General features: G+C 50.7%; 1 protein-coding gene across 3 annotated transcripts in view; it reads right to left on the minus strand.

Annotated features, from left to right (window-relative positions):
• Positions 1–22,035, minus strand: part of HTR4 (5-hydroxytryptamine receptor 4) — a 70,413-nt gene that overhangs the window by 23,251 nt on the left and 25,127 nt on the right. For all 3 annotated transcript variants that reach the window (XR_004243251.1, XM_032125233.1, XM_032125234.1), the window contains 4 exons: positions 12,225–12,350; positions 11,132–11,332; positions 2,990–3,143; positions 1,714–2,324 (listed from right to left, as the gene is read on the minus strand). Coding sequence is in view for 2 of the 3 variants with exons in the window: in XM_032125233.1 (XP_031981124.1) it covers positions 1,714–2,324; positions 2,990–3,143; positions 11,132–11,332; positions 12,225–12,350 (1,092 nt within the window). In the remaining variant the exon portion in view is untranslated. The remainder of the gene's footprint in view (positions 1–1,713; positions 2,325–2,989; positions 3,144–11,131; positions 11,333–12,224; positions 12,351–22,035) is intronic.

The raw sequence follows: 22,035 nt of genomic DNA on the forward strand, positions 1-22,035 counted from the left end.
GGAGTTCAGTGATTCATGGAGGCAGGAGTTTGTTGGTTTGTGTTGAATAAATATCTGCTCATGGCAGAAGAAATGCAAACAATCTGTTTCAAGGGGAACATGGAATTTTTCAGATGATTTTGGCTTTTTTTTCTGGTGTTGCACAGAACCCTGAACACCCAGAAATCTCCATCTATTTACAGTTCATTATTGTGCTAATTTTTGTCATATTCAGCACAAGGTCTGTCCCTCCTGCCACTGCTGTCCCTGCCAGGGAGCAGCTGTAAAATCCCACAGGCACAACGTCCCTGTTTGCAGAAGCTCTTGGTCAGGAAGAAGCAACTTTGAGGTTGGAAAAGGAGGGTCTGATCCAGGTGCAGTCCCTGTGGAGCTCCTCAGTGGGGTTGGGAGCAGCCAGCCTGACAGGAAGGTTTCAGTATTTCACTGCTGGACACAGCCCCTTGTATGTCAAAGGCAGAAAAAACTCTATCTATGCCTTGGGAGAACCTGCCTAAGTAACTTTCTCTTCCATCCAGGCTGGATCCAACCTTTTTGGCATTAAAGAGCAAAGCACCGAAGAAATAAAAATTCCTCACCTGAGATGAACTATCCACAAACTAAAATTGGTTGGGTTTGCTTTAATGCCACCCCCTCTGTCACCACCATCAGGGCATATTCTGCGCCAGGGACAGAAGTCACGCTTCTTATCAGTCCCAAAGCTGAGGAAAACACACAGCAATTGCTCTGTGAAGGGCTGGTGTGCAGAGCTGCATCCCCCCAGCACCTGGAGAGAGGAGGGGATGCAGCAGTGGGAAGTGGGAACTGGAGAGATTGGAAAGGCAGGAGATAATCTGAACAGAGCAAAACAGGATTTATAACAAACAGAAGTGGACAAGGGCTGCTCTGTCCCTCCTCCCACCTCAGCACGGGAGCATCTGGATGTCCCTGAGAGAAACAGGCTGAGCCTGGCACGGTGCCACACATCCATCACATGCCCAGGGCTCTGGGACGGGGCACCATGGCCACCAAACAGATTTTAATCAGCAGAAAATAAATATGGTGTGATGCCCTTCATGGCTTAGAAAGCCTGAGGGGTCTGACTCAAGCCCTGTCTCACCTCCCATCCATTTCACGGCTCAGGACTCTTTCCAAAGCTTCAGAGATCACTGCAGAAGGGAGACTGGGGCAAGATCAGAGCCAGCTGGGAAGTGCTTTGGGTCTGGTTTAGTGTCTGGGTGGATCCAGCTCTGAACACTGACACAGCCACCAAGTCCTTGTCTGTGTGTGGAGACTCAGGCACACACCTACCAAAACCACCAGATCTAGACAAAATCTCTGCACAGCTGCACAGAAACACCCCTGGTTCTGTCCAGAGCCTGCAGCTTGTTTTTTGGGAATTACCTGTACTTCCCTCCCTTCCTCCTGCTGTGCCTCCCACCTCTGGCTCAGTGTCCCATCCCCCTGAGTCCCCCAAATCCCTCTGTTGTTCCCCTCAGACCAAACAACACCAAAATTCACGCACAATTTCTGCATTCTCCCAGCTTTTGCTGAGCACACCTCTGGAGAAACTGCACATTCCAGCACGTTCCTGCTCCCTACAAACCCAGGCTGTTCGAGCACCCTCAGGATTTCTTTCGCCCCATCGCTTCCTATGCATTTAACCCATGGAGATGTCGCAAAACGAACTCAATCCCGCACAAATTCCTCCTGCTGCTGGCTGTGGGCAGCACTCACCTCAGCACATGCGTGGAGCCGTTGATGGTGGTGGTGGAGCAGGGCACGGTCTGGCCCAGGATGGAAGGCCTTCGGTAGCGCTCATCACCGCAGCACAGGATGATGAGGAAGGCACGTCTGAAGGCCTTGTTGAGGAAGGCATAGAGGAAAGGGTTCAAGCCCGAGTTGATGTAGCCCAGCCACAGGAAGGCCGTCCACAGCTTGCCGGGCACCGTGTAGTTTATGAAGGGATCCACGATGTTGGTGACGAAGAACGGGGCCCAGCAGAGGCAGAAGCAGCCCATGATGATGCACAGGGTCTTGGCAGCTTTGGTCTCGGTTTTCATGCGGTGGGTGCTGTGCTGGTCAGGGGGGTGCTGCCGTGGCTCCTGGGGCTGCTGCCGGGGCTCCTGGGGCTGCTGCCGGGGCTCGGCCGGGTTCCCCGCGCGCTGCAGCAGCCGGATCTGCCGTGCGTGCGCCCGCGCCGTCACGTAGATGCGGTGGTAGGCCAGCACCATCAGCAGGAAGGGGATGTAGAAGGCCACCACGGAGCAGGTGATGGCGTAGGGCTTGTTCACCATGAAGATGCAGTAGGTGGAGTTGGAGGCCTTGTTGAACTGCCTTTGCTGGATCTGGGGTGCGGAGAGGAGGATGAGGCAAGGAAGGAGGGGAGACGTGAGAATCAGAGCATGGGTTGGGTTGGGAGGGACCTTAAAGATCATCTTGTGTCACCGCCTGTCGTGGGCAGGGACACTTCTGCTCCAAGCCCCATCCAACCATCCTTGGATGCTTGGACACATCCACAACTTCCCTGGGCACCCTGTGCCAGGGCCTCCCCACCTCACAGGGAAGGATTTTTTCCCAATATCCCATCTAACCCTGCCCGCTGGCAGTGTGCAGCCATATCCCTTGTCCTGGCACTACAAGCTCTTGTTTATTCTAACAGGAACAATCCTGTCTCTTATTTAAGTGAGAGCTGCAAAGGCCAAGGGGACCAAGGACTCCTGAGGTGTTTGTTGGAGGCCAGCTGGGGCTTGGCCTTTTTTCCAAGGACTCCTCACTGAACTGAGAGTGAACGTGGGTAAAATCCTCTCCCAGGGCCACCACTGTCCCAGTGTCAGTCCTTCCAGGACAGAGTCACTTCAACCCCCCTTAAAAATCCCCTCCAGAAATTCAGCAGCCCCTCTGCACTGGGAACAGAAAGTTTCTCCTTCTTTTTCCCTTTCCCTGAAAATCGCTTTTTAAAGAACATCCAGCACCCAATAGATTGGATTGGTGTCGCTCCCTGGCTACTCACCAGATCAATGATGCCAATGCTATTCCAGCCTTGCATGATAGGGAGGAAAGAAATGAAGGTTGGGATTACCCAGCACCCTCCCAGCATCACCGCGATGCGCAGCGGGGTCATCTTGTTCCTGTACACCAAGGGCTGGCAGCAGATGGCATAGTACCTGCAGGGCAAAAACGGGGGAGAAACTGTCAGGGGACACTTCCGAGCCTTCTAAAAATTAAATTGTAAAGCTTTTTCTCCAGCTTGTTTCACCCCTTTCAAGATAAAGGGATAAAAAAAGTCTGTAGCCTGCTTGCCTTGGGCCTCTCACACAGGAGCTCGGGATATTTCCACAGCTTCATGGTGGCTCCCAAGGAAAAGCCGGAGTTTTGTGCTTTCCAGCCAGGGAGAATGAGGCACAGATCAGCCTGTGGGTTGTCTGAGGTTGCAGGGCAAGGGAGAGATTCCATATCCAGCCCTCCTCTCCCTCTGCACCGAGGGTGTCCCCATCCTCCAAGGACATCCCTGTCCCTTCCTTCCTGTCAGCTTAACCAAATTTCCGACCTGCACTGGACATTTATTGTGACAAGGCTGCAGAAGCTGTAACCACAAATTAACAAAGCCTCCCAAAGCTGTGAAAATGCCAGGGAAATGAAGGGTGCTTTTCCATAACCAAGCTCCCTTTCTACTTCCCAGGAATCCACCTCTTTTCCAGCTGGGCTTTAACCTTCCCAAGGACAGGGCAAAGGTGTCTTTGCACCATCAGGGGGATGTGCCCTGAACTCTCCTTCCTCTTCCTGATCCATTCCAAATATCCCAAGTACAACAGGTCCCTGGCTACTAAAATAGTTATGGCCTAAAAACATCTTCTCAAAGAGATAAGAAATCGAATTTTCTGTTTGTTTGATCCCTGTGCCACCCCCTGCCTGTGGATCTCTGCATCAGGAAGGGGTAGCAAACCTAAAACTGGGAATCTCTGGCTCTGAAATTATTATTTATTTCTAGGAAGACCAGATCAGCAAATATCCAATTGCAGACTTTCAGTGGTCCTGACCTGACAATCAGTCTTAGGTTCCCAATAAAATTTTTTTTGCTCTTTATTTTTTTGGATTCCAGCACACTCTGTAAAAAAAAAAAATTATGAGGTCAGCAGAACCATGAATTAGAGAAATTAAATCAGCAAGCACACATGTGTGTATTCAGGAGCTGCTCTTTGAGATGTGCATTTATTTCATCAAGATTTGAGTGGGAACCAGGAGCTTTGTCCTAACCAGGCACAAAAATACAAGAATTTCCATTTTTTCCTAAGGCCTTTTTTTTTTTTTTTTAAAAGTCATGTGGAGTCAACTGAATTGCTTTATTTTGATAAAATCAGATGATATATTCCACACAGAGGCTTGAAATAATATCAAAGTGTCAAAAGAAAACATTTCTTAAAAGTCTCTTAGAAACAAGATTCAAAATGTCACAGGGGAAAAACGCTGAAACAGGCATTCAGCTCCTGCAATTTGATAATTCCTCCGTTCTCCTCTGGTTTCCTGATGAGAAATCAGCCTGTTCCTCTGGAAAGCTGCCCTTCCAAAGAAATGGGGTTTGCCAGGAGCAAACCTGTGGGTGAAATGTTCCTCTCATGGAGCTCCAGCTCCCCTGGGGCTGATCCCTGTCCCAGGAAATGAAGTGATTCTGAATCCCAACAGGATTTTTTGGGATGTTTATTGGGACAGAGGGAGCTTCCCTCGGTATCAGAGCTGCTCCTCTGACTCTCAAGACAAAGGATTCATACCTGCACTGTTTAATTGTTTCTTATCTCAGAGTCACCCACTGCAAAGTGCTGGACATCAAAGGCACGGAGCCAAGTCAGAGAGACTCCATTCATTTGCAGAAAGGGCAGAAGAAATCCAATAAATAAAAGGATAAACCCAGCCAAGACAGCAGCTGCCCTTTGACAAGTTGGATAAGCAAACAGGAAAGGAAAACCACTGTACACTGCTAATTAACTGCAGTAGGAAAACAATTCTTGCCAGCAGTTGGAGCGATGGAGCGATCACATTTCTCTGCTCCTCTCCCCGCTGCAGCTGAAAGAATTGCACTGAATTGTTCCTGCTATTAAAGGCCATTAGAGTAAAAATTATGCCTGTAAAAATGACACCTTAAGCTCTCATATTTCTTCCCTCCCAGTGATTCAGCAGCAATTTTCCTCCACTTTCACGTCAAAAGATTTTATTTCATTTTCGCTGGTGCACTCAGCGAGTCGAGCTGGGCTCCTCCTGTCACTGTTTGGGGTGACAGAGTGCCATGAGCAGGGTGTGGGTGACAACTGTGTGACGGGGAGGGAGGCAGAGGAGCAAGCACCCACTTCTCCAGAGCCCAGCAGGATTTCCATCCAAGGAGCCAGGTAACAGCGAGCTGTGAGTGCCAACAGAAGGCTCGGAAGTCACACCTGTTCCTGATTTGATGTATGTGGTGGCCTGAGCATTTAAGCAGCTATTTTTTCACTGGGAGAAAAGTAATTATATCTGTGAGATTATCAATAGTTGCAGTCAGAGGCTGGAATAAAGACATGCTCTGTGTTTCTGCTTCATTTCAAGGCAGAGCTGTTTTGCTGGGCTCCTAAGGAGTATCTGTTATTGCTGCTGTGACAGTGTGATGGATGAACATCAAATGCAATGCATACACATGATTAATGCCATGTCCAGGCCCAATTAAATATTAATTCTCTCTATTATCAGTCGAGTTCCTTGCAAATGTTCACTTCCCTGTTACCTATGGCAGAGCAGATGATGTGGAACATCCTCTCCTCTGCAATGACATTCTCCACTGAAGGGGAAACACAGGAATCCCTTCCTGGAGCTGCAGCTCTTCCAATAAAGCAAATGTTATTATAATGCTTTTCCTTTTCCCTGTCAGACATTTGCCACAGGAATGAATCAAGTGCTAACATTTTACAGGTGGCAGAAAAGAAGAAATCCATTATTTCTCTGGCCTTATGGCTCTTCTGGCCTCTGCAGGAATCACAGAATCACAGGGAAGGGACTTTGGAAGGGATCTTAAAGATCATTTCATTCCATCCCTGCCATGGCAGGGACACCTTCCACTGTCCCAGGCTGCTCCAAGCCCTGTCCAACCTGGCCTTGGGCACTGCCAGGGATTCAGGGACAGCCACAGCTGCTCTGGGCACCCTGTGCCAGGGCCTGCCCACCCTCCCAGGGAGCAATTCCTTCCCAAATCCCATCTATCCCTGCCCTCTGGCTGCGGGAAGCCATTCCCTGTGTCCTGGCACTCTCTTTCCATCTTCCCTCAGGCACTGCAAGGTCCCAGTTAGGAACCACTGCAGTTCCACACCCTGGATCTGACTGCCAGCAGCCCAACCCAGCTCCGGGCCCTGGCAAGGAATTATTTATTTATCCAAACACCTCCTCAATCCCACGGCTGTGGAAGAGCTGCCCTGGAGTGCTCAGCTCCTGCCTCAGGCCCGGTGATGCTCTGACCACACCACTGCTCCCTCCTCGCCTCCTGGGCACTAGGGGAACAGAATTACTGAGCTGCAGGAGAGAATTCCTTGCCCTTGGGGAGAAATGCAAGGATCTCCCTGGTTTGCAGTGCAATTTGGAGCTGGGAGCCTGTCAGCACTACCCTGCAAGGAGCTCTTGAGCTACCTCAGACAGACAAATCCACCCCCACCCTTATCCACAGCCTGGCTCTGGGGGTGGCCCACACTTCAAACGGCTTGGTGTCATGTGCATATGGAAAATGATGTACACAGCATCTGCCTGATCATCAGCGGGGCCAGGATGAGACACAGAACAGTCACCGAGCACTCACACTGAGTAAGAGTTCACCCCCTCTTCAATAATCGAGGAGAAAAGAAGACAAAAGGATGGGAAAACTGGAAAAAAGAAGACAAAAGATGGAAAACTGGAAAAAGGAAGATAAAAGGATAGGAAAACTTGAAAAAAGAAGACAAAAGGATGGGAAAACTGTGGGTACTACTGTGTGTCTCCCAAAGTTAGGGTGCAAAGCCAAGCCCTCTGTCCGTGGGAAGTCACTGTCCTTGTCCCTCAGGGAATCCAGACTGGGACAGAGCCTCCAGCTGAGCCCTGACCAAGTGATGAACCTAAGGAGCCATGATTTCAATTTATTTGTGCCTGTGGGAAATTAATCCAGCACTGCTGTTGCTGATGTTTCAGTGAAAACAGGTTCTGGCCTCCGTATAATCAGATTTTAACATTTTTTTGGAAAGAACAGCTCTTTCTATTTTCCTTTTTCCCACTGAGCAAATAAGCTTTGGGCTCTCATTGTGCCAAAGCAAACAAAGTTCTGCATCGTTGGTCCTGAAAATGTCCTGAAATGATTATATCTAACAAAATTAAATTCATATTAGAAAAACAACGGCCTGCTGGTGTTGAAATAATTACACTGAGGAAAATGCTAAAGAGAACAGTTAATTGGAGCTGGATAAATTTAGCAGGGAATACAAACAAATGTGTGCTGCCAAATGGAGAGAGAGGGCTCCTCCATGGCCCCTGTGGGGCTGAGGTGTGTGGAGGGTTATTGGCAGCAAGAGTGGCAAAATAAATGAAACATTTCTAGAGGGTTTGCAGCGATTAACAAAGGACACAGCATCCCTCAGCCTGTGCCGTGACCATTTGCTCTGGGATTTTCCTTAACACTCTCAGGCTGCAATCCTGCAAACCCTGGGGTGGTTTTTGGGCTGGCAGGGACAACTCCAGAGCTCTGTCACCTCTCACAGCCGCGGGGACAGGCTCCAGCTGGCTTTGCTCAGCCCCTCCCTGCGCTGCCTCTCGGTCCCTCCACCTGAGCACTGGGAGCTGCCCAGATCCAGGTGAGATGGGCACAGGGGATTTACAGCCTGGCCAGGACTCCAGCTGGAATTTGGGGCATTTAATCAGACTGTAACCATTAATTACTGACAGCTGTTCCAAGTTTAGGAACTCTCCCCGCTAACAACCTCCCCCTGCCCCTGGGCAGTCGGGGGTGTTCCACGGGGCACTGCTGGGCACGGCGGCCTCCTCCCAGTCTGGGAAAACACCCTGTGCTCCCAACCAGGGCCTGGGCATCCTTCGGGCACCAGTCCATCCCTCGTGCCTCGTCTGTGATGCCACGGCGAGGGGATGAGCGTGGAATGCTGTGCCGGAGCGCTGGGAGGGCAGTGCCCACGCTGTGTCCCTCAGGGGTGCCCTCCGTGCCCCGGCACAGGGACAGGGCTGCTGTCACAGGATGTCACCACAGAGCACAGGGCTTGGGAGGCTTTACAACATCACCTCTCCCACAGGATTGGGCTAATTTGCTGCCTGAGCAGTCCATTAATGGTAATTAATGTTTGCAAACGGCACAAGGAGCATCTGTCACTCTGCTCTGCCGCTCTCTGGATGCATCTGCCGTGCTTTAGCCCTGCTTTAGCAGGGATTTTGGGCTGTGCCTGAATGTAGGATCGGCTTGGGATGGACAGACACACCCAGGGCTGGTTTGTGGTGTGCAAATGTTTGGAATACTCCAGCAAACAGCACCCAGCAGAGACACAGCCTTGGGGAGAACTTCCTGTGCTGGGACAGCCGGGAGGGTGCAGGGAGCAGGGTGAGGATGCTCCAGCTGCACCCAGAGGTGCCAGATGTGCATCCAAACCCAAAACCACAGATGTTTTTGTTTCTCTGTTGTTTGTCCCCCCCACAAAACTTTGAGAAGTAATTGCAGTGCAAATTGGACTGCAAATACTGGAGGAGAAAATTCCCTTTCCTGACAGGTTTTCTGTATTCAGAGACTCCCTCAGAGCTCCTGGGTCTGTTTATCTGCAGTGCAATTATTTTTTATTGCACTGGCACAAAGAATGGACACGTGTGCCTAAAACATGCAACAAATAAATATTTCAAGGGTAAACCTCTCTATTATATTAGAATATCAAAGAGGGGATGAAAAACCATAAGGCAGTGGCAGCAAACTTTGGATTCAGTGAGCCCTGAGATACCTTTGCTACCTTGGAAAATCCCTTTTCCAGCTGACACTGACAGTGGCTCTCTGCAGTACTTTTCTCCCTGTGTCTGAGCAGTAAAATCAGTTCCCTGCTGGAACAACGCCTTGGAGAATTCAAGCCTCAGTGCTTGTTTCCTTCTTTTCCAGAGGCAGCAGTGGAAACAGATACAAGATATTATCAGATAAAAGTCTTTTCAAGCAACACTTTGTGAATAAGTTGAAGGGAATGACTTTCCAAACAGAGCCTTTAGGATTAGATTAACCACCCAGTTTTCTTTAAAAATCCCTTAAAACTCACGCTTGCACGTCCTGAAATAAAACAGAAGGCAGGAAATAGATCACAGAAAAAGTACCCACTAGCAGCAGCAGGCTCCCATAAATTCTGAATGAACACAAGAGCAAACAGCTAAAAAGAATTGAATTAAGCCCTGGGAAGGAAGCAGCGCTGCCCCTGCAGCCCAGGGAGGCACTGGGGATGGAGAACAGATCGAAGCTGGGCTGAGTCATCCTTCCCTCCACAAAAACCTCTCATTCATCCACCTGCTCTGCCCTTTTGGGGCCATCCACTGCCTTCTCCTCATCTATTCTGGCCCCTTCACACTGTTCTCAATCAGTTCTCACTGTGGAAAAAAACCAGCTAAAAACTGTCAGAGAAATCCAAGTTTCTGCCAGCGAGCTTTAAAGCCCAGGTGGAGGGGTATCCCTAAAGCATCAGCTCCGAGCCACGGCTGTCCCAGGATCTGGGGGACAGATGGGGACAGGCAGCAGGCTCTGCATGTGGGGCATCTCCAGGAGGGCAAGGAAAGCGGGAACCTCCTTTCTGTGCCCCCCACACAGGAAGATCCTCATCCCCTGCTGCAAATCCAGAGGTGAAATCCCACTTTCCCTTCTCTCCACAACCCTCTCTATTTAATGAAGAGCCTGGAGAATCAAACTGCAACATTTCAGAGAGCGAGGTCACGTCCAGAGCACGGTGCCCAACATCTGCTTTCCTGGTAATTGGCTCAGAGTGGCAATTTGTCAATGTTTTGAAGATAACGAGCTTCTCATTTGTGTCCCAGCTATCGAAACTCACAGATAAGGATAGGAGCCGCGCTTGTTGGACACCAGCTTCTCTCTGGATACAAAACTGCCTGTGCTGGTGCCCTGTCTCCCACCCCAGAGCACTGCTGCCCATCAATACAGAGGTTAAGCAATTTTTTTTTAAAGTCTGGCTGCACTCAGACTCTCAAGATACTGAAATAGAACATATTCAAATACCAGCTGTCACAGTGACGAGAATAATTATGGTTATTCTGGCCCTGTTAGCAATACTAAGTAACAGCGTTTTTAAAGGTATTGAAATCTCCACACAGAACTCAAAGGGGAAAAAAAAAGCTCTAAATATTATCAGAATAGCCAGAATGTTTTCTACTGAGTGTTCATCTTGTGAAAAGTTCTTACGGAAGTTCTGCCATTTACCCTGAAAAACTGCAGACAGCAGTCAAACAGAATTGCTCGCCATAAATTATTGAGGCTTTGGGCTTTATTTTTAGGTGACAAGAAAAGTTTGAAAGAAAGGACAGTTTTTAGGACCTCCCAGAAGATTTAGGCTGGAAAAGACCTTCAAGATGATCCTGTGCCCAATCCCCACCTGTGTCCCCAGCCCAGAGCACTGAGTGTCATATCCATCCTTCACCTCCAGGGATGGGCACTCCAAACCTCCCTGGGCAGCCCCTGCCAAGGCCTGAGCACCCTTTCCATGGGGAAATTCCTGCTGCTGTCCACCCTGAGCCTGCCCTGGTGCAGTTTGAGGCTGTTTCCCCTCATCCTGTCCCTGTTCCCTGGGAGCAGAGGAACATCCCTGCTGGTACAACACCCTGTGCACGATGCCCCTCCTCTGCCACAGCTCAGCTCCCTCCTTTGGACACAGCCCAGGTGTCTTTTTCTGCTTCCAAGAAGGAGCAGAGCCACCCCTGCTCAGTGCTGCCAGCAGAGCTGTGCACAGAACAACCCAGGCCCTCACCATAAATCTCACTCCATTCCAAGTTGCTCTGCCCTCATCAGGATTCTCTCCAAAATCACCACTGGGAGAGATTCATTGCTCTGCCATTCCCAACAGGTCCATCTTTGCCCTCTGGCAGCTCAGGATAACCAAGAACACAGCAGAGACTTCAAGCAATGCCACTCTCCAGCTCGTACCTGTCCAGGGAGATGCAGCAGAGGTGCAGGATGGATGCTGTGGTGAGCAGCACATCCAGGGATGTCCGCACCAGGCAGAACATCTCTCCATAGATCCAGTTGTCCTGAACCAGCTCAATGGCTCCAAAGGGCATCACCAGCACCGACACCAGCAGGTCAGCAAAGGCCAGGGAAACAATGAAATAGTTGGTCTTGATTTTCCTGAAAGGCACAACACAAAATTAGGGTGGGTTCAGTGCAGCAGCCTCCACACATGGAGAGAGATTCCAGCCTGATTTTGGGTTTAATCTGCTCCATCACACTAAAAACCCCTCCCTAACACACTCCTCACTTTATATGGTCACCCCTGGCTTGCTCCTGGCTTTTAAAGCCAAATGTCCACCGTTTTCCTGGCATAAACACATCTTTCTGCTCACCCAGAGCAGGCAAATGGATGCTCACAGGCCTCTGCATGTGGCTCAGCCTCACAGCTTGCACTGGAGACTCTGGGGTGGAGGAGGGGGATTTTATTTTAACTTGTAAATGGAGAAAATCCTTCCAGAAAGCACAGAGAATAATCTAGACTGAAGCTGTAATTTCAACTTGAAGAGTACTTTTAAAATCACAACAATAAAATAGAATTAAATCCATTAAAAATCCCACGCAGCACACAAATAGAGGCTGTTAAATATCTTTTTCTGCTCCTAAGGTTGGGCTGACAATTCCCATGGTTAGCAGCAGCCTCAAGACAGGAATTGTGCCTGTGACCCCCTCAAACTGTGGGCAACACTGTCATGGTGGAGCTGCACACCTGGCCCTTGGTCTGTGTGGATTTCTGATGAGCTCCTTGGGAAATCTGAGATGGAAAAGGGGCAGGGGCCAACCTGCTTCCCCCAGGAATTGCTGCTTAGCGGTGTTTTTCACTGATTTGCCTGGTTTTCTACACTGAGAATGCTAAAAAGAATGAGGATGGGAATTAAAATGGTGCCAGCGCCGCGGGACGAGCTGAGGGCAGTGCGGGTGTGCAAGGCAGGGGCACCTCCCTGGTGGCATCTCGTGCCCTCAGCTCGTCAGGAGGGGTTTGCCCCCGTGGTGGCCACCTGGGCGGGCTCACCTGAGCTGCCTGTCCCGGCATACGGCCACCATGACCAGCAGGTTGCCCAGGATGGCCATCAGGATGACGGCGGAGATGAAGGAGAGCAGCACGATCTTCTCCGCGATGCCGAAGCCCTCACTCGAACTGGGAGCGCACAGGGAGACGAGAGAGAGGAAAAGGAGCTGCAGCGGCACGGGGAGGGGTGGCCCAGCGGTGCCAGCCAGGGGCACTGCTGGTGGTGACAGCAGCTGCCTGTGCTGTCCCTGTGGGCCACTCCCAACAACCCTTTCCATCCATGGCCATTCCCACCCATCCCATCCAGCAGCACCAGAGCACCCCCCCAGCACCCACGGCTGCCCAGGGCAGGATGAGCCTCCACACACCCTGGAGGAGCCCATTTAGGAGAGCTGGAATGAGCTGGGCCTGATTCCTGACAGCCCAGCTCAGAGCCCCCGCACAAAAACGTTTCCATCCTCTTTTCACCCCAATAAATAATGTTATTTTCATGCAGAAGCATTCTGGGGTTTTTTTTCCGGTAATTTTTCCATTTTTTCCCCACGGTTTTAGTATCATAAAATCACAAAATGGTTTGGGTTGGAAAGGACATTAAAACTCATCTCATCCCACACCTTCCACTGTCCCAGGGTGCTCCAAGCCCCAATGTCCAACCTGGCCTGGGACATTCCCAGGGACGGGGAAGCCACAGCTTCTCTGGGAATTCCATCCCAGCCCCTCCCCACCCTCACAGGGAAGGATTTTTTCCGTACCTGTAACCTAAATTTCCCCTCTTTTGGTTTGAACCCATCACTCTTTGTCTGTCAGCTCCTGATGTGCTGTGACAAGGACTAATGGGTTCAAACTTTCCTCAAGACGAGCATTTTACATCTTGAATTTTGAAATCTACATAATGTTTTGCCTTTTTCTCTCTTCCCTTCACTCTGTGCCACAAAACACAAAACAGTCTGGCTTTTCTATTTTTTTTTCTCTTTTTTCCCCTTTTTTCACTTAGTAACTTTTCCAGAGTTAGGGAGAGGAAATAAATTCTTTTCCAAGTGCCCAATTTCCCCCTACCCAGAGATCAATAATTTCTTTCAGTTAATGAAGAAGAAGAAAAGAAAAAGGAAGAATAACACAAACCCGCCCCCCCCCAATGTCAGCCATATTTTAAGTCTCCATTTCTACAAGTAATTTGCTGTTTCAAAGAAAGTTTTTGGTTTTTTCTTTTTTCAGCACTTGCAAAGCAGGAAGGTAACACCCAGCATGCAAAAAATTCCTCATAAACCTGGTTTTATCACAAAATTTTGAGCCACTTCTCCTCTAAAGCTATTTCTAATGATATATCCTGAATAAAATGCATCCTAAACCTTCACCTGCTTGTGCCCGTGGGAACAGGGACTTTTCCTGTTATCAAGTGTGCCTGGAGATAAACTGCATTAAAAGCAACACTTGACACTAATTCAGCAGGGAAATTTCTTCTCAGCCTGCAGAGCTGGTGTTGGACACCCAGGACTGATGATGTGAGATTGTTCAGGTAATTGAAAAATGGAACTGTTACTCTGTTTTACCTTGACTGACTCTGGGGTCACTTTTTATTTACTGAACAACATCCCGGGCTTTTTACACTTCATCTCACTGAGGTCTCCTGATTTGGAGAAAAGCTGAAAAAGATCAGGGACTTCTGGCACACAGAAATGTTGAGTTTTACTCATCCAAACAAGCTCTGGAAATGCCAAAGGAGCCCAGCCCTGAGCAACATCTCACCAGACACTGCCTGAGGGGTTTTTCACCTCCAGGAGTTCTAAACCCACATTTCCCACCCCGTGCACCACAGACAACCCTGCCCTGAGAGCGGTGGCATCCTGGTGGCATCCCTGGGCAGAACCGGTCACCACCCAGGCTCTGAGCAGAGCCCAGCAGGGCAGGAACTCACCCTGGCACATTTGTGAGAGGTACATTTGCTCTGGTAGCACTTTTGGAAGGATTTCTGCCGTGCCGTGTTGCACTGCTCCCCTGGGGAACATTACACAGGCGGATGCCTCACTGCGGGTGCAGGAGGGATTTCAGCTGGGCTGTTTCTGCCTTCAGAATAATCCATCATCAAGCAGGAATACATGTTAATTATTCAGTCTTAGTAATTCCGAGTTGTTAATAATGGAAGAAGTGGATATTGCTGTAAATTAAAATCAATGGTTTGCATAACATCTTTTATCAAAGCGGAGTGCTCTGGCTTCCGAGCTTTGCTTCCCTGTTTAATAAAGCAGAGATTGATGGGTTTGCTATTGTGAGGAAATGAGATTCAGGCGAAATGATTGCTGGTTAGTAGGAATATAGAAATCACTTAAGGAAAAAGGTGAAATACTGATGGGGAATGAATGCTTGAAACTCACATGTGGACATATTTAAAAAGCTCTTCTGCACCGTCATTAATGTGAAAGTAAAAAAAAAAAGTAATTACTTTTCCAAGCCCAGTTTTCACTTTCCTGTAAACACCCCAACTTTTCCAAATGAACCCGGGTGCTCCTGCGTATTTTATGCGGCAATTAAAGAGCACAGACCAGTCCTGGGGGTCGGAGCACGCACATCGCTCTGGCTCTCGTTACTCATCACAGCCCGAGCTCCCCGGGGGCACGGAGGGGAAAATCCCTGCCAACAGCTCCGTGCTGGGAGCACAGAACTCCCGCAGGAGGCAGAGAGTCAGGGCTGCAGAAAAACGCCGTGCTTTGGGGGCAGAGGAGCACGGCTGACAAAAAGGATGGCCCGTTTCAGGACGGGAGGGGCCGGCTCTGCCTGACAGGGGCGCCCCGGGAGCACCCCGGGATCACCCCCGGATCGCCGCGGGAGCACCCCGGGATCGCCCCGCGAGCACCCCGGGATCGCCCCGCGAGCACCCCGGGATCGGCCCGCGAGCACCCCGGGATCGCCGCGGGATCACCCCAGGATCGCCCCGGGATCGCCCCGGGATCGCCCCGCGAGCACCCCGGGATCACCCCGGGATCACCCCGCGAGCACCCCGGGATCACCCCGGGATCGCCCCGGGATCGGCCCGCGAGCACCCCGGGATCGCCGCGGGATCACCCCAGGATCGCCCCGGGATCGCCCCGCGAGCACCCCGGGAGCACCCCGGGATCACCCCGCGAGCACCCCAGGATCGCCCCGGGATCGCCCCGGGATCGCCCCGCGAGCACCCCGGGATCGGCCCGGGATCGCCCCGGGATCGCCCCGCGAGCGCCCCGGGAGCACCCCGGGACCGCAGGGAACACTCCCCAACAAGGGATGTGCACAAGCCTCACGGAAGGAGATTAAAAAGCTCGGAGTACTGGGAGCCTCGGGAAGAGTTTTCTTCTTGGTTTAACAGCGCTCTCGGTGTGGGGGGAACACAGGGAAGGGTTGGGTTGCTTTGTTTCCAGCCATGGCTTTTCCCTCCCTAACTCCGTATTTCATAACCACAAATAAGATGTCATTTGCCTCTCCTCTTTCCCACTTCCCTGATTATTCCTAGGCATAAAAAAAATCATTAGGTCTTAAGCACCTAAAAATCAAGATAAGCTATTTTTGTGGGTAAACCTGTTGATGCATCTCAGTACAGAAACACGACAATAGGGAAGAGATTATTCGATCTCTGCTTTTCCAGCTGTTACCACGTCCTTTTCTAAACTATTAATCAGAAGTCAGCATTAATCCAGAAGCATTTAATTTCCTTAAATGCCTTTAAATGCTGCACTGCCTGTGCTGCTTCACTTCAGCCGGTGCAGATGGCAGGACAGCTCCTAACGGATTCCAGTCAATGAATATGTCCTTCACTTCTGTTTTAGAAACAGACGGAAATTAATTAAAGTATTGACAGCATTCCACGTATCAAAATAACTCGGTCATATGAGTCGTTTATTTGAGTGGTTTTTTGAAAAAAAACCCAAACCAAACCAAAACAACAAACCACCACATAAATCGTGGCGGTGGGATGGGAGGGAAGGGATGAGGTTTTCTCCTTTTGTGCTGGTTTGAAACAAAACTCCTGCTAACATCCCCAGTCCTGCACCTCCGCTCCATGAATCTCCCGCAGGCTGAAAGCTGCGGCGCTTCAGAGAATGAAGTGTTTTAAGCAGCTGATAACACTGATTAAAACCAATTGTCAAGATGAAGCAGAGAAGACAGGCTATTTAAACGTTTTAAAAATTGCCGTGTGTGGGCTGGCACAGTCAATCAGTGCGTGCTGGGAGCGCTCTCCCGTTTGGGAACAGGGACCTGCTGGAGCTGCCAGACACGGGGGGACCTCGGGGGACACCGGCACCGGAGAGGCGGCTCCAGCCCTGCTCCCACCTCATGCTCTGGGACTGAATCGTGGAATATCCTAAGTTCCACAGGGATCACCCAGTGCAGCTCCTGGCCCTGCCCAGACCCCCCAACAACCCCACCCTGGGCATCCCTGGCAGCGCTGTCCAAACGCTCCTGGAGCTCTGGCAGCCTCGGGGCCGTGCCCATTCCCTGGGGAGCCTGGGCAGTGCCCAGCACCCTCTGGGGGAAGAGCCTTTCCTGATATCCAACCTAAACCTCCCTGGCACAGCTCCAGCCATTCCCTGGGCGCTGTCCCTGTCCCAGAGAGCGGAGATCGGAGCTGCAGCACCTGAAAAGTCTCCCCTCAGTCTCCTCTCCTCCAAGAGAGCCTTGGGAGGCTCTCCCAAGCTTTAGAGATATTTTTTTCCACTGTGGTGCCCAAACTGCCCCCAGGACTGGTGGTGAAGTGCAGAGCCAGGCTCACACCCAGGGCACGAGGGGCTCCAAGTGTCAAACCCGGGAATCCTCGAGCTCTCTGCTGCTCCGTGCATCCTCCTCAGCTGGCAGCAGCACAAGTTCTGGCCTTTGCTCAGTGGAAATTTCATCTGGGGCTGAAAACTCATCCTGGGCAATGAGAGGCTTGATTACGGTCTGAGACAGAGAGCGAGGCAGGAGTTTGCACTTGGGGAATGAGGGAGGAAACCAACGCAGCCCTTGGGAGCTCTGGGCTCTGCCTGAGCCCTGGGGACTCACTCTGTGCAGGGGAATGAGCTGGCCCAGCAGCCACATCTGTCTGCATCTCCTGCAGGGCAGGACAGAGCCCTGGCTCTGCTCCCTCCCAGGCAGCAGATCCAGAGTTACATAATTTACACCCACATACGAGCAGGTATCGCTGCAGGGCTGATGTATGTGAGTACAATCCTCAAAAGCCATTAGACTGTCACCTAAAATATAAGCTAAAATTAACTTACGAAATCAGCATGAGATTAGGATCACAGTATTTACATGGAGCAAAGGCAGCTGCTGCAACTGCTTCGTTTTGCATCCTCTAACAACTTCCACAGGAGAGCCCTTGCGCCACCCAAATCCCACCCTGACACCTCCACCCAGACTCTGCAGCACCTTGGACTATTCTTTGTTCCTTATAATATATTTTCAAGTCTTCGAGTTTTAATCCAACTGTGCCCTTCACGTGCTGAACATTCCCCTTTTGTTTTCACCCCAACACAACACCACTTTGGGATGCACAGCACAGGGAGGGCCTGGAGCTGCTGCAGCCAGGCCAGAGGAGGCTCTAGGATGCTCAGAGGGATGGAGCAGCTCTGCTGGGAGGAAAGGCTGCGAGAGCTGGGATTGTCCAGCCTGGAGAGGAGAAGCTTTGGGGGACCTGATTGCGGCCTTATAGTGCCTGAAGGAGCTGCAGGAAAGATGGAGAGAGACAAGGGATGGAGGGTCAGGACAAGGAGGAATGGCTTCAAACTGACCGAGTAGGTTTAAATTGGATATTGGGAAGGAATTCCTCCCCGGGAGGGTGGGCAGGCCCTGGCACAGGGTGCCCAGAGCAGCTGTAGCTGCCCCTGGATCCCTGGCAGTGTCCAAGGCCAGGCTGGACATTGGGGCTTGGAGCAGCCTGGGACAGTGGGAGGTGTCCCTGCCCATGGCAGGGGTGGCACTGGATGGGCTTTAAGGTCCCTTCCACCTCAAACCATTCTATTTTTCTCTGATTCTGTGCAGAGTATTTTAACGCGGTTATCAAATACTCCTGGCAATGAAAAAACCCAAATCTCTGACTTAGGCAGGGATTTAGACACACTACACAGCACAGCAGAGATGTTGTAACAATCATTTCTCCTTTGTAAACACTGAATAAAACCAGAGATCAAACATGCCTTTACTCAGAAACGTCTTGATCAGTTCCTAATTAGAATTGCTCCTCCTAATCGAGTGCATGGCCTCTACCAAACCCCACAGCAGTTCAGTGATGAACAGAGGGTGATGAAAGAAGCAGAAAAGTAATCCTGACTTTTGGTGTATGTTCCATAATCAGAATGTGATTATCCCCTGTTGTCTAAGTGCCTCTTGCCTATCTCCTGTCGCACACAGGGCTCGATGCTCAACAACAAACGCCACCGAGCTGCGCTCAGGAGAGCTGATGGAGTGAAGCACCTCATTGCCAATATTCTCATTAACCGTCATTAATTTCCCCTCCTTGTTCTCCAGGGGTTGAAGGCAGAGTCCAGGCTGTACTTCTGCACAAGGATGTTTGTAATTTGGTTATGGTACAGAACAATTTTACCTCACAGAGGCATCACCATTACACACATGTACGGCTCAAACTTTATCTCAGGAGTTTAGAAACGGGCAGTGAATGGATGCACATCCATGACATGACCCCCTCTGGCACAGCGTGAGAAAATAAAGGTTTAGGCTCATGCTAAACATGCTCTGAGGGCCCAGATTGCTCACAGAAATCTGTGTGATGCCTCCTGCAATTATCAGGTGCAGAACTGGGGTGCACAGAGCCCACAGCTCTTCAGACGAGCTGCTGCTCCTGGCCTAAAAGGATTTATTGCCCTGTCTTGTTATAACTTTTCCTAAAAAAAACCAACCCCAAATAAGCCCTGCCCTATGCCCAGAGATTCGTTACCCCAAAGTTAACTCTATCAAAACACCCTAAGGCAGTTCTCAGTCATCCTCAGCATTCTCACGCTGACTTCTCTTTTTCAAACCTTTGTTCCCATCTTTGCCCAAAGCCTGGCACCTGGAAGATGCTCAAATCAGAAACCATGAAGGTCCTGCTCTGCTTTTTCAAACAATATTTGCAGTTAGGAAGGTATTGTTAAATGAGAGGCATTTAGTCAAGACCCTTGGAAGGGTCCTGGCATGAGGCTGGGTATTAAAATATCCAGGCTGTGCCCTTTCCCCACTGCTTGTTTATGCCTTGGACAGCAAAAGACAAATACAGCTATTGGCTGTCTAACTTCTAATAGTTCCTGGAGAGTTTCCCAGTTTCAAGCCTCCAGAAGAATGAAAAATCTCCTTGCAGTTACCCCAGCTAATGGAAGACTTGGCACAGACAGGATGAAATGTTGATTTCTAGAATAAATTTTATTTGAGACCCCCCACAGACCCCCCGCGTGAATCCACGCCACACAAAACCAGCTCCCAGCTCATTTTGAGCATTACCATAAAAACCAAAGTTTGGTAAAGATAGTTCCAGTGGAGGCAGCCAGAAACCTTCCAGCCCCTGATGTTCACCAGCTCATTTTTTATGGCCCTCACCCATGTGTGGAGGCTCCAGACAGGTGTCCTCTCTAAGCACGGGCATGGAATGTCCTTGATTCAAGAGCAGAGCACTTAAATTCCTGGTTTTATTTAAACCTCCTTCTACCTCCCCAGCTAAGTGCATGTTCTGAATACTCTCCACAAAAGCCTCATCGCATTTCTCACTTCAAATAAACAAGAGAGGAGGTCAAGGTGCTTTGAGGATGGGAAGTGCAGGCTCTCAGCTCAGATGGAACCCAGATCCCACCCAGGAGTCAGGACCAGCACATTTCTCCAGCCTGGGGAGCTCTGGGAGTGTTTGTTAATTGTGTTTAATTGCAGCTAAGCGGGGCAGGAGCTTGCAGCAGTCCCTGACTCCTGGAAACAGCCACCCCTGGGGAAGAGGCAGTGCAAAGGCAGAGGTGTTCTTGAAATGACCTGGAGGCATCTTGGCGGCACCAGGGATGGACTCTGCACTCGCAGGTTCTGTGAGCTCCAAGTCTGATCCACAGCTGGGAACCTGGGATCTGGGACTGCCTCTCCCACAGCAGCACAGCCTGATCCTAAAAATCTGTTTTGGTTTGAGAACTGACCCCTTGCCACTAAATCACCCCCAGCTCTGCTGGGTGCCTCAGGTCTGTGCCTTTCCCTGCCCCTGCCTGAAGGGCTCGTTCTGCAGCTGCACTCCCATTCCATCTGGGGCAGGTTACCTGTTCCCCAGGCTGCATTCCCAGGAAAGATCTCCCACCAGGACCTCAGGAGCGTCTTTCTCCACTTCTCCAAAAGCAACTCAAGGAATTTTAACTCCCTGAGAGCAGCGCCATGAGATTTCCACGTACAGCCCAGCCCCTGGTTCTGACATGATGTCGCATCTGTCCTAGAAGGACCCCCACCTCTGCTGATGCGACTTTCGGTGCCCCATGAACCCCACAGCTCCTCTGGCCCCACAGCTCCAGTCCTGTCTCTCAGGACCCCCTCCCAGCTTCCTTACTCCCCACCCCTGAGCACAGCTGTTCAAGAATTCCCAAAACTGAATTTTGCCAGCCTGATGCTGAGGGTCAGCCCTGGGAAGTCAAGGAAGGTGTCCTGGGAAGCCCTGGGCAAAAGCTGGCAATAAGGTCCAGCCCATTTTTGCCAAGCCCTAGAGCCAGGCCTGCCCCAGGATATCCCAGTCTTTAGGGTGGTTTTCACACCCTTTTCCAGATCTCTGCCCCTCTGTGCAGAGAGACTGATGCTAAAGATGTGATGCAAGCCATCCAAAAGTTCATTTTTACGGCCCAGCTTTTAGTCCGGGGAATTTTCATGTGCACAGATTGCTCTAATAAAAACAGGTGAAACCTCACAGAGGTGTGTGATGGCCTGACCTCCCCGTGGGGCTGTGCACCAGCACAAACAGGAGCTGCCCCCCTGCACCCTCCAACTTTATTTACAGAGCCTGTGTGTCACCCTTGCTCCACAGCTGCCATCAGGGAGCACACTATTAATTCGCAGAAGCTGGAGCCAGGCTTAAAATCTCCATTAATTAAGTGTTGGCGGAGGTGTTTGGAAAGATGTTCCCATAAATATAGTGCTTTAAAGTGTTTCCCTAGAAACTGAGAAAAGAGTTGAACAATATGAAAAATACCCAGGCTGATGACTCCCCCACGGAGCAGTGCCTGGGCTGGAGGGAGCATTTAGGAAAGAGAATTTCTTTTTCCAAGGTTTTTTTGGCTACTGGAAATTTTTGGCTGGCAGCAGAGAAACGTGAAATTGAGCCACTTTATCATTCCTTGCTTCCCTGTGCCCTCCTGCTTTGCCCGGGTGTTGGCAGGTGGGCAATGCTCTGTGAACTCTGTGGCTGCAGGTTCAGAAGTGCCCCGGGTGTTTGAGTGCTCCCAGTTGTGGATTCCTCCCTAAGAGAGGATAAACCCGGCAAACCCCACAGCCTCTTTCAGCTGGCTCCTTGTAACATTTCATGGAATCACTGAGGTTGGAAAAGCCCTCCCAGCCCATCAAGTCGAAGCTGTGCCCCATCCCCACCTTGTCCCCAGCCCAGAGCTCTGAGTGCCACCTCCAGCCCTTCCTTGGACACCTCCAGGGATGGGCACTCCAAACCTCCCTGGGCAGCCCCTGCCAAGGCCTGAGCACCCTTTCCATGGGGAAATTCCTGCTGCTGTCCACCCTGAGCCTGCCCTGGCCCAGCCTGAGGCCATTCCCTCTCCTCCTGTCCCTGTTCCCTGCCCCCTCCTGTCAGGGACTTGTGCAGAGCCACAAGGTCCCCCCTGAGCCTCCTTTGCTCCAGGCTGAGCCCCTT

Source organism: Corvus moneduloides, chromosome 15, assembly GCF_009650955.1.
Source record: "Corvus moneduloides isolate bCorMon1 chromosome 15, bCorMon1.pri, whole genome shotgun sequence".
Classification (NCBI taxonomy): domain Eukaryota; kingdom Metazoa; phylum Chordata; class Aves; order Passeriformes; family Corvidae; genus Corvus; species Corvus moneduloides.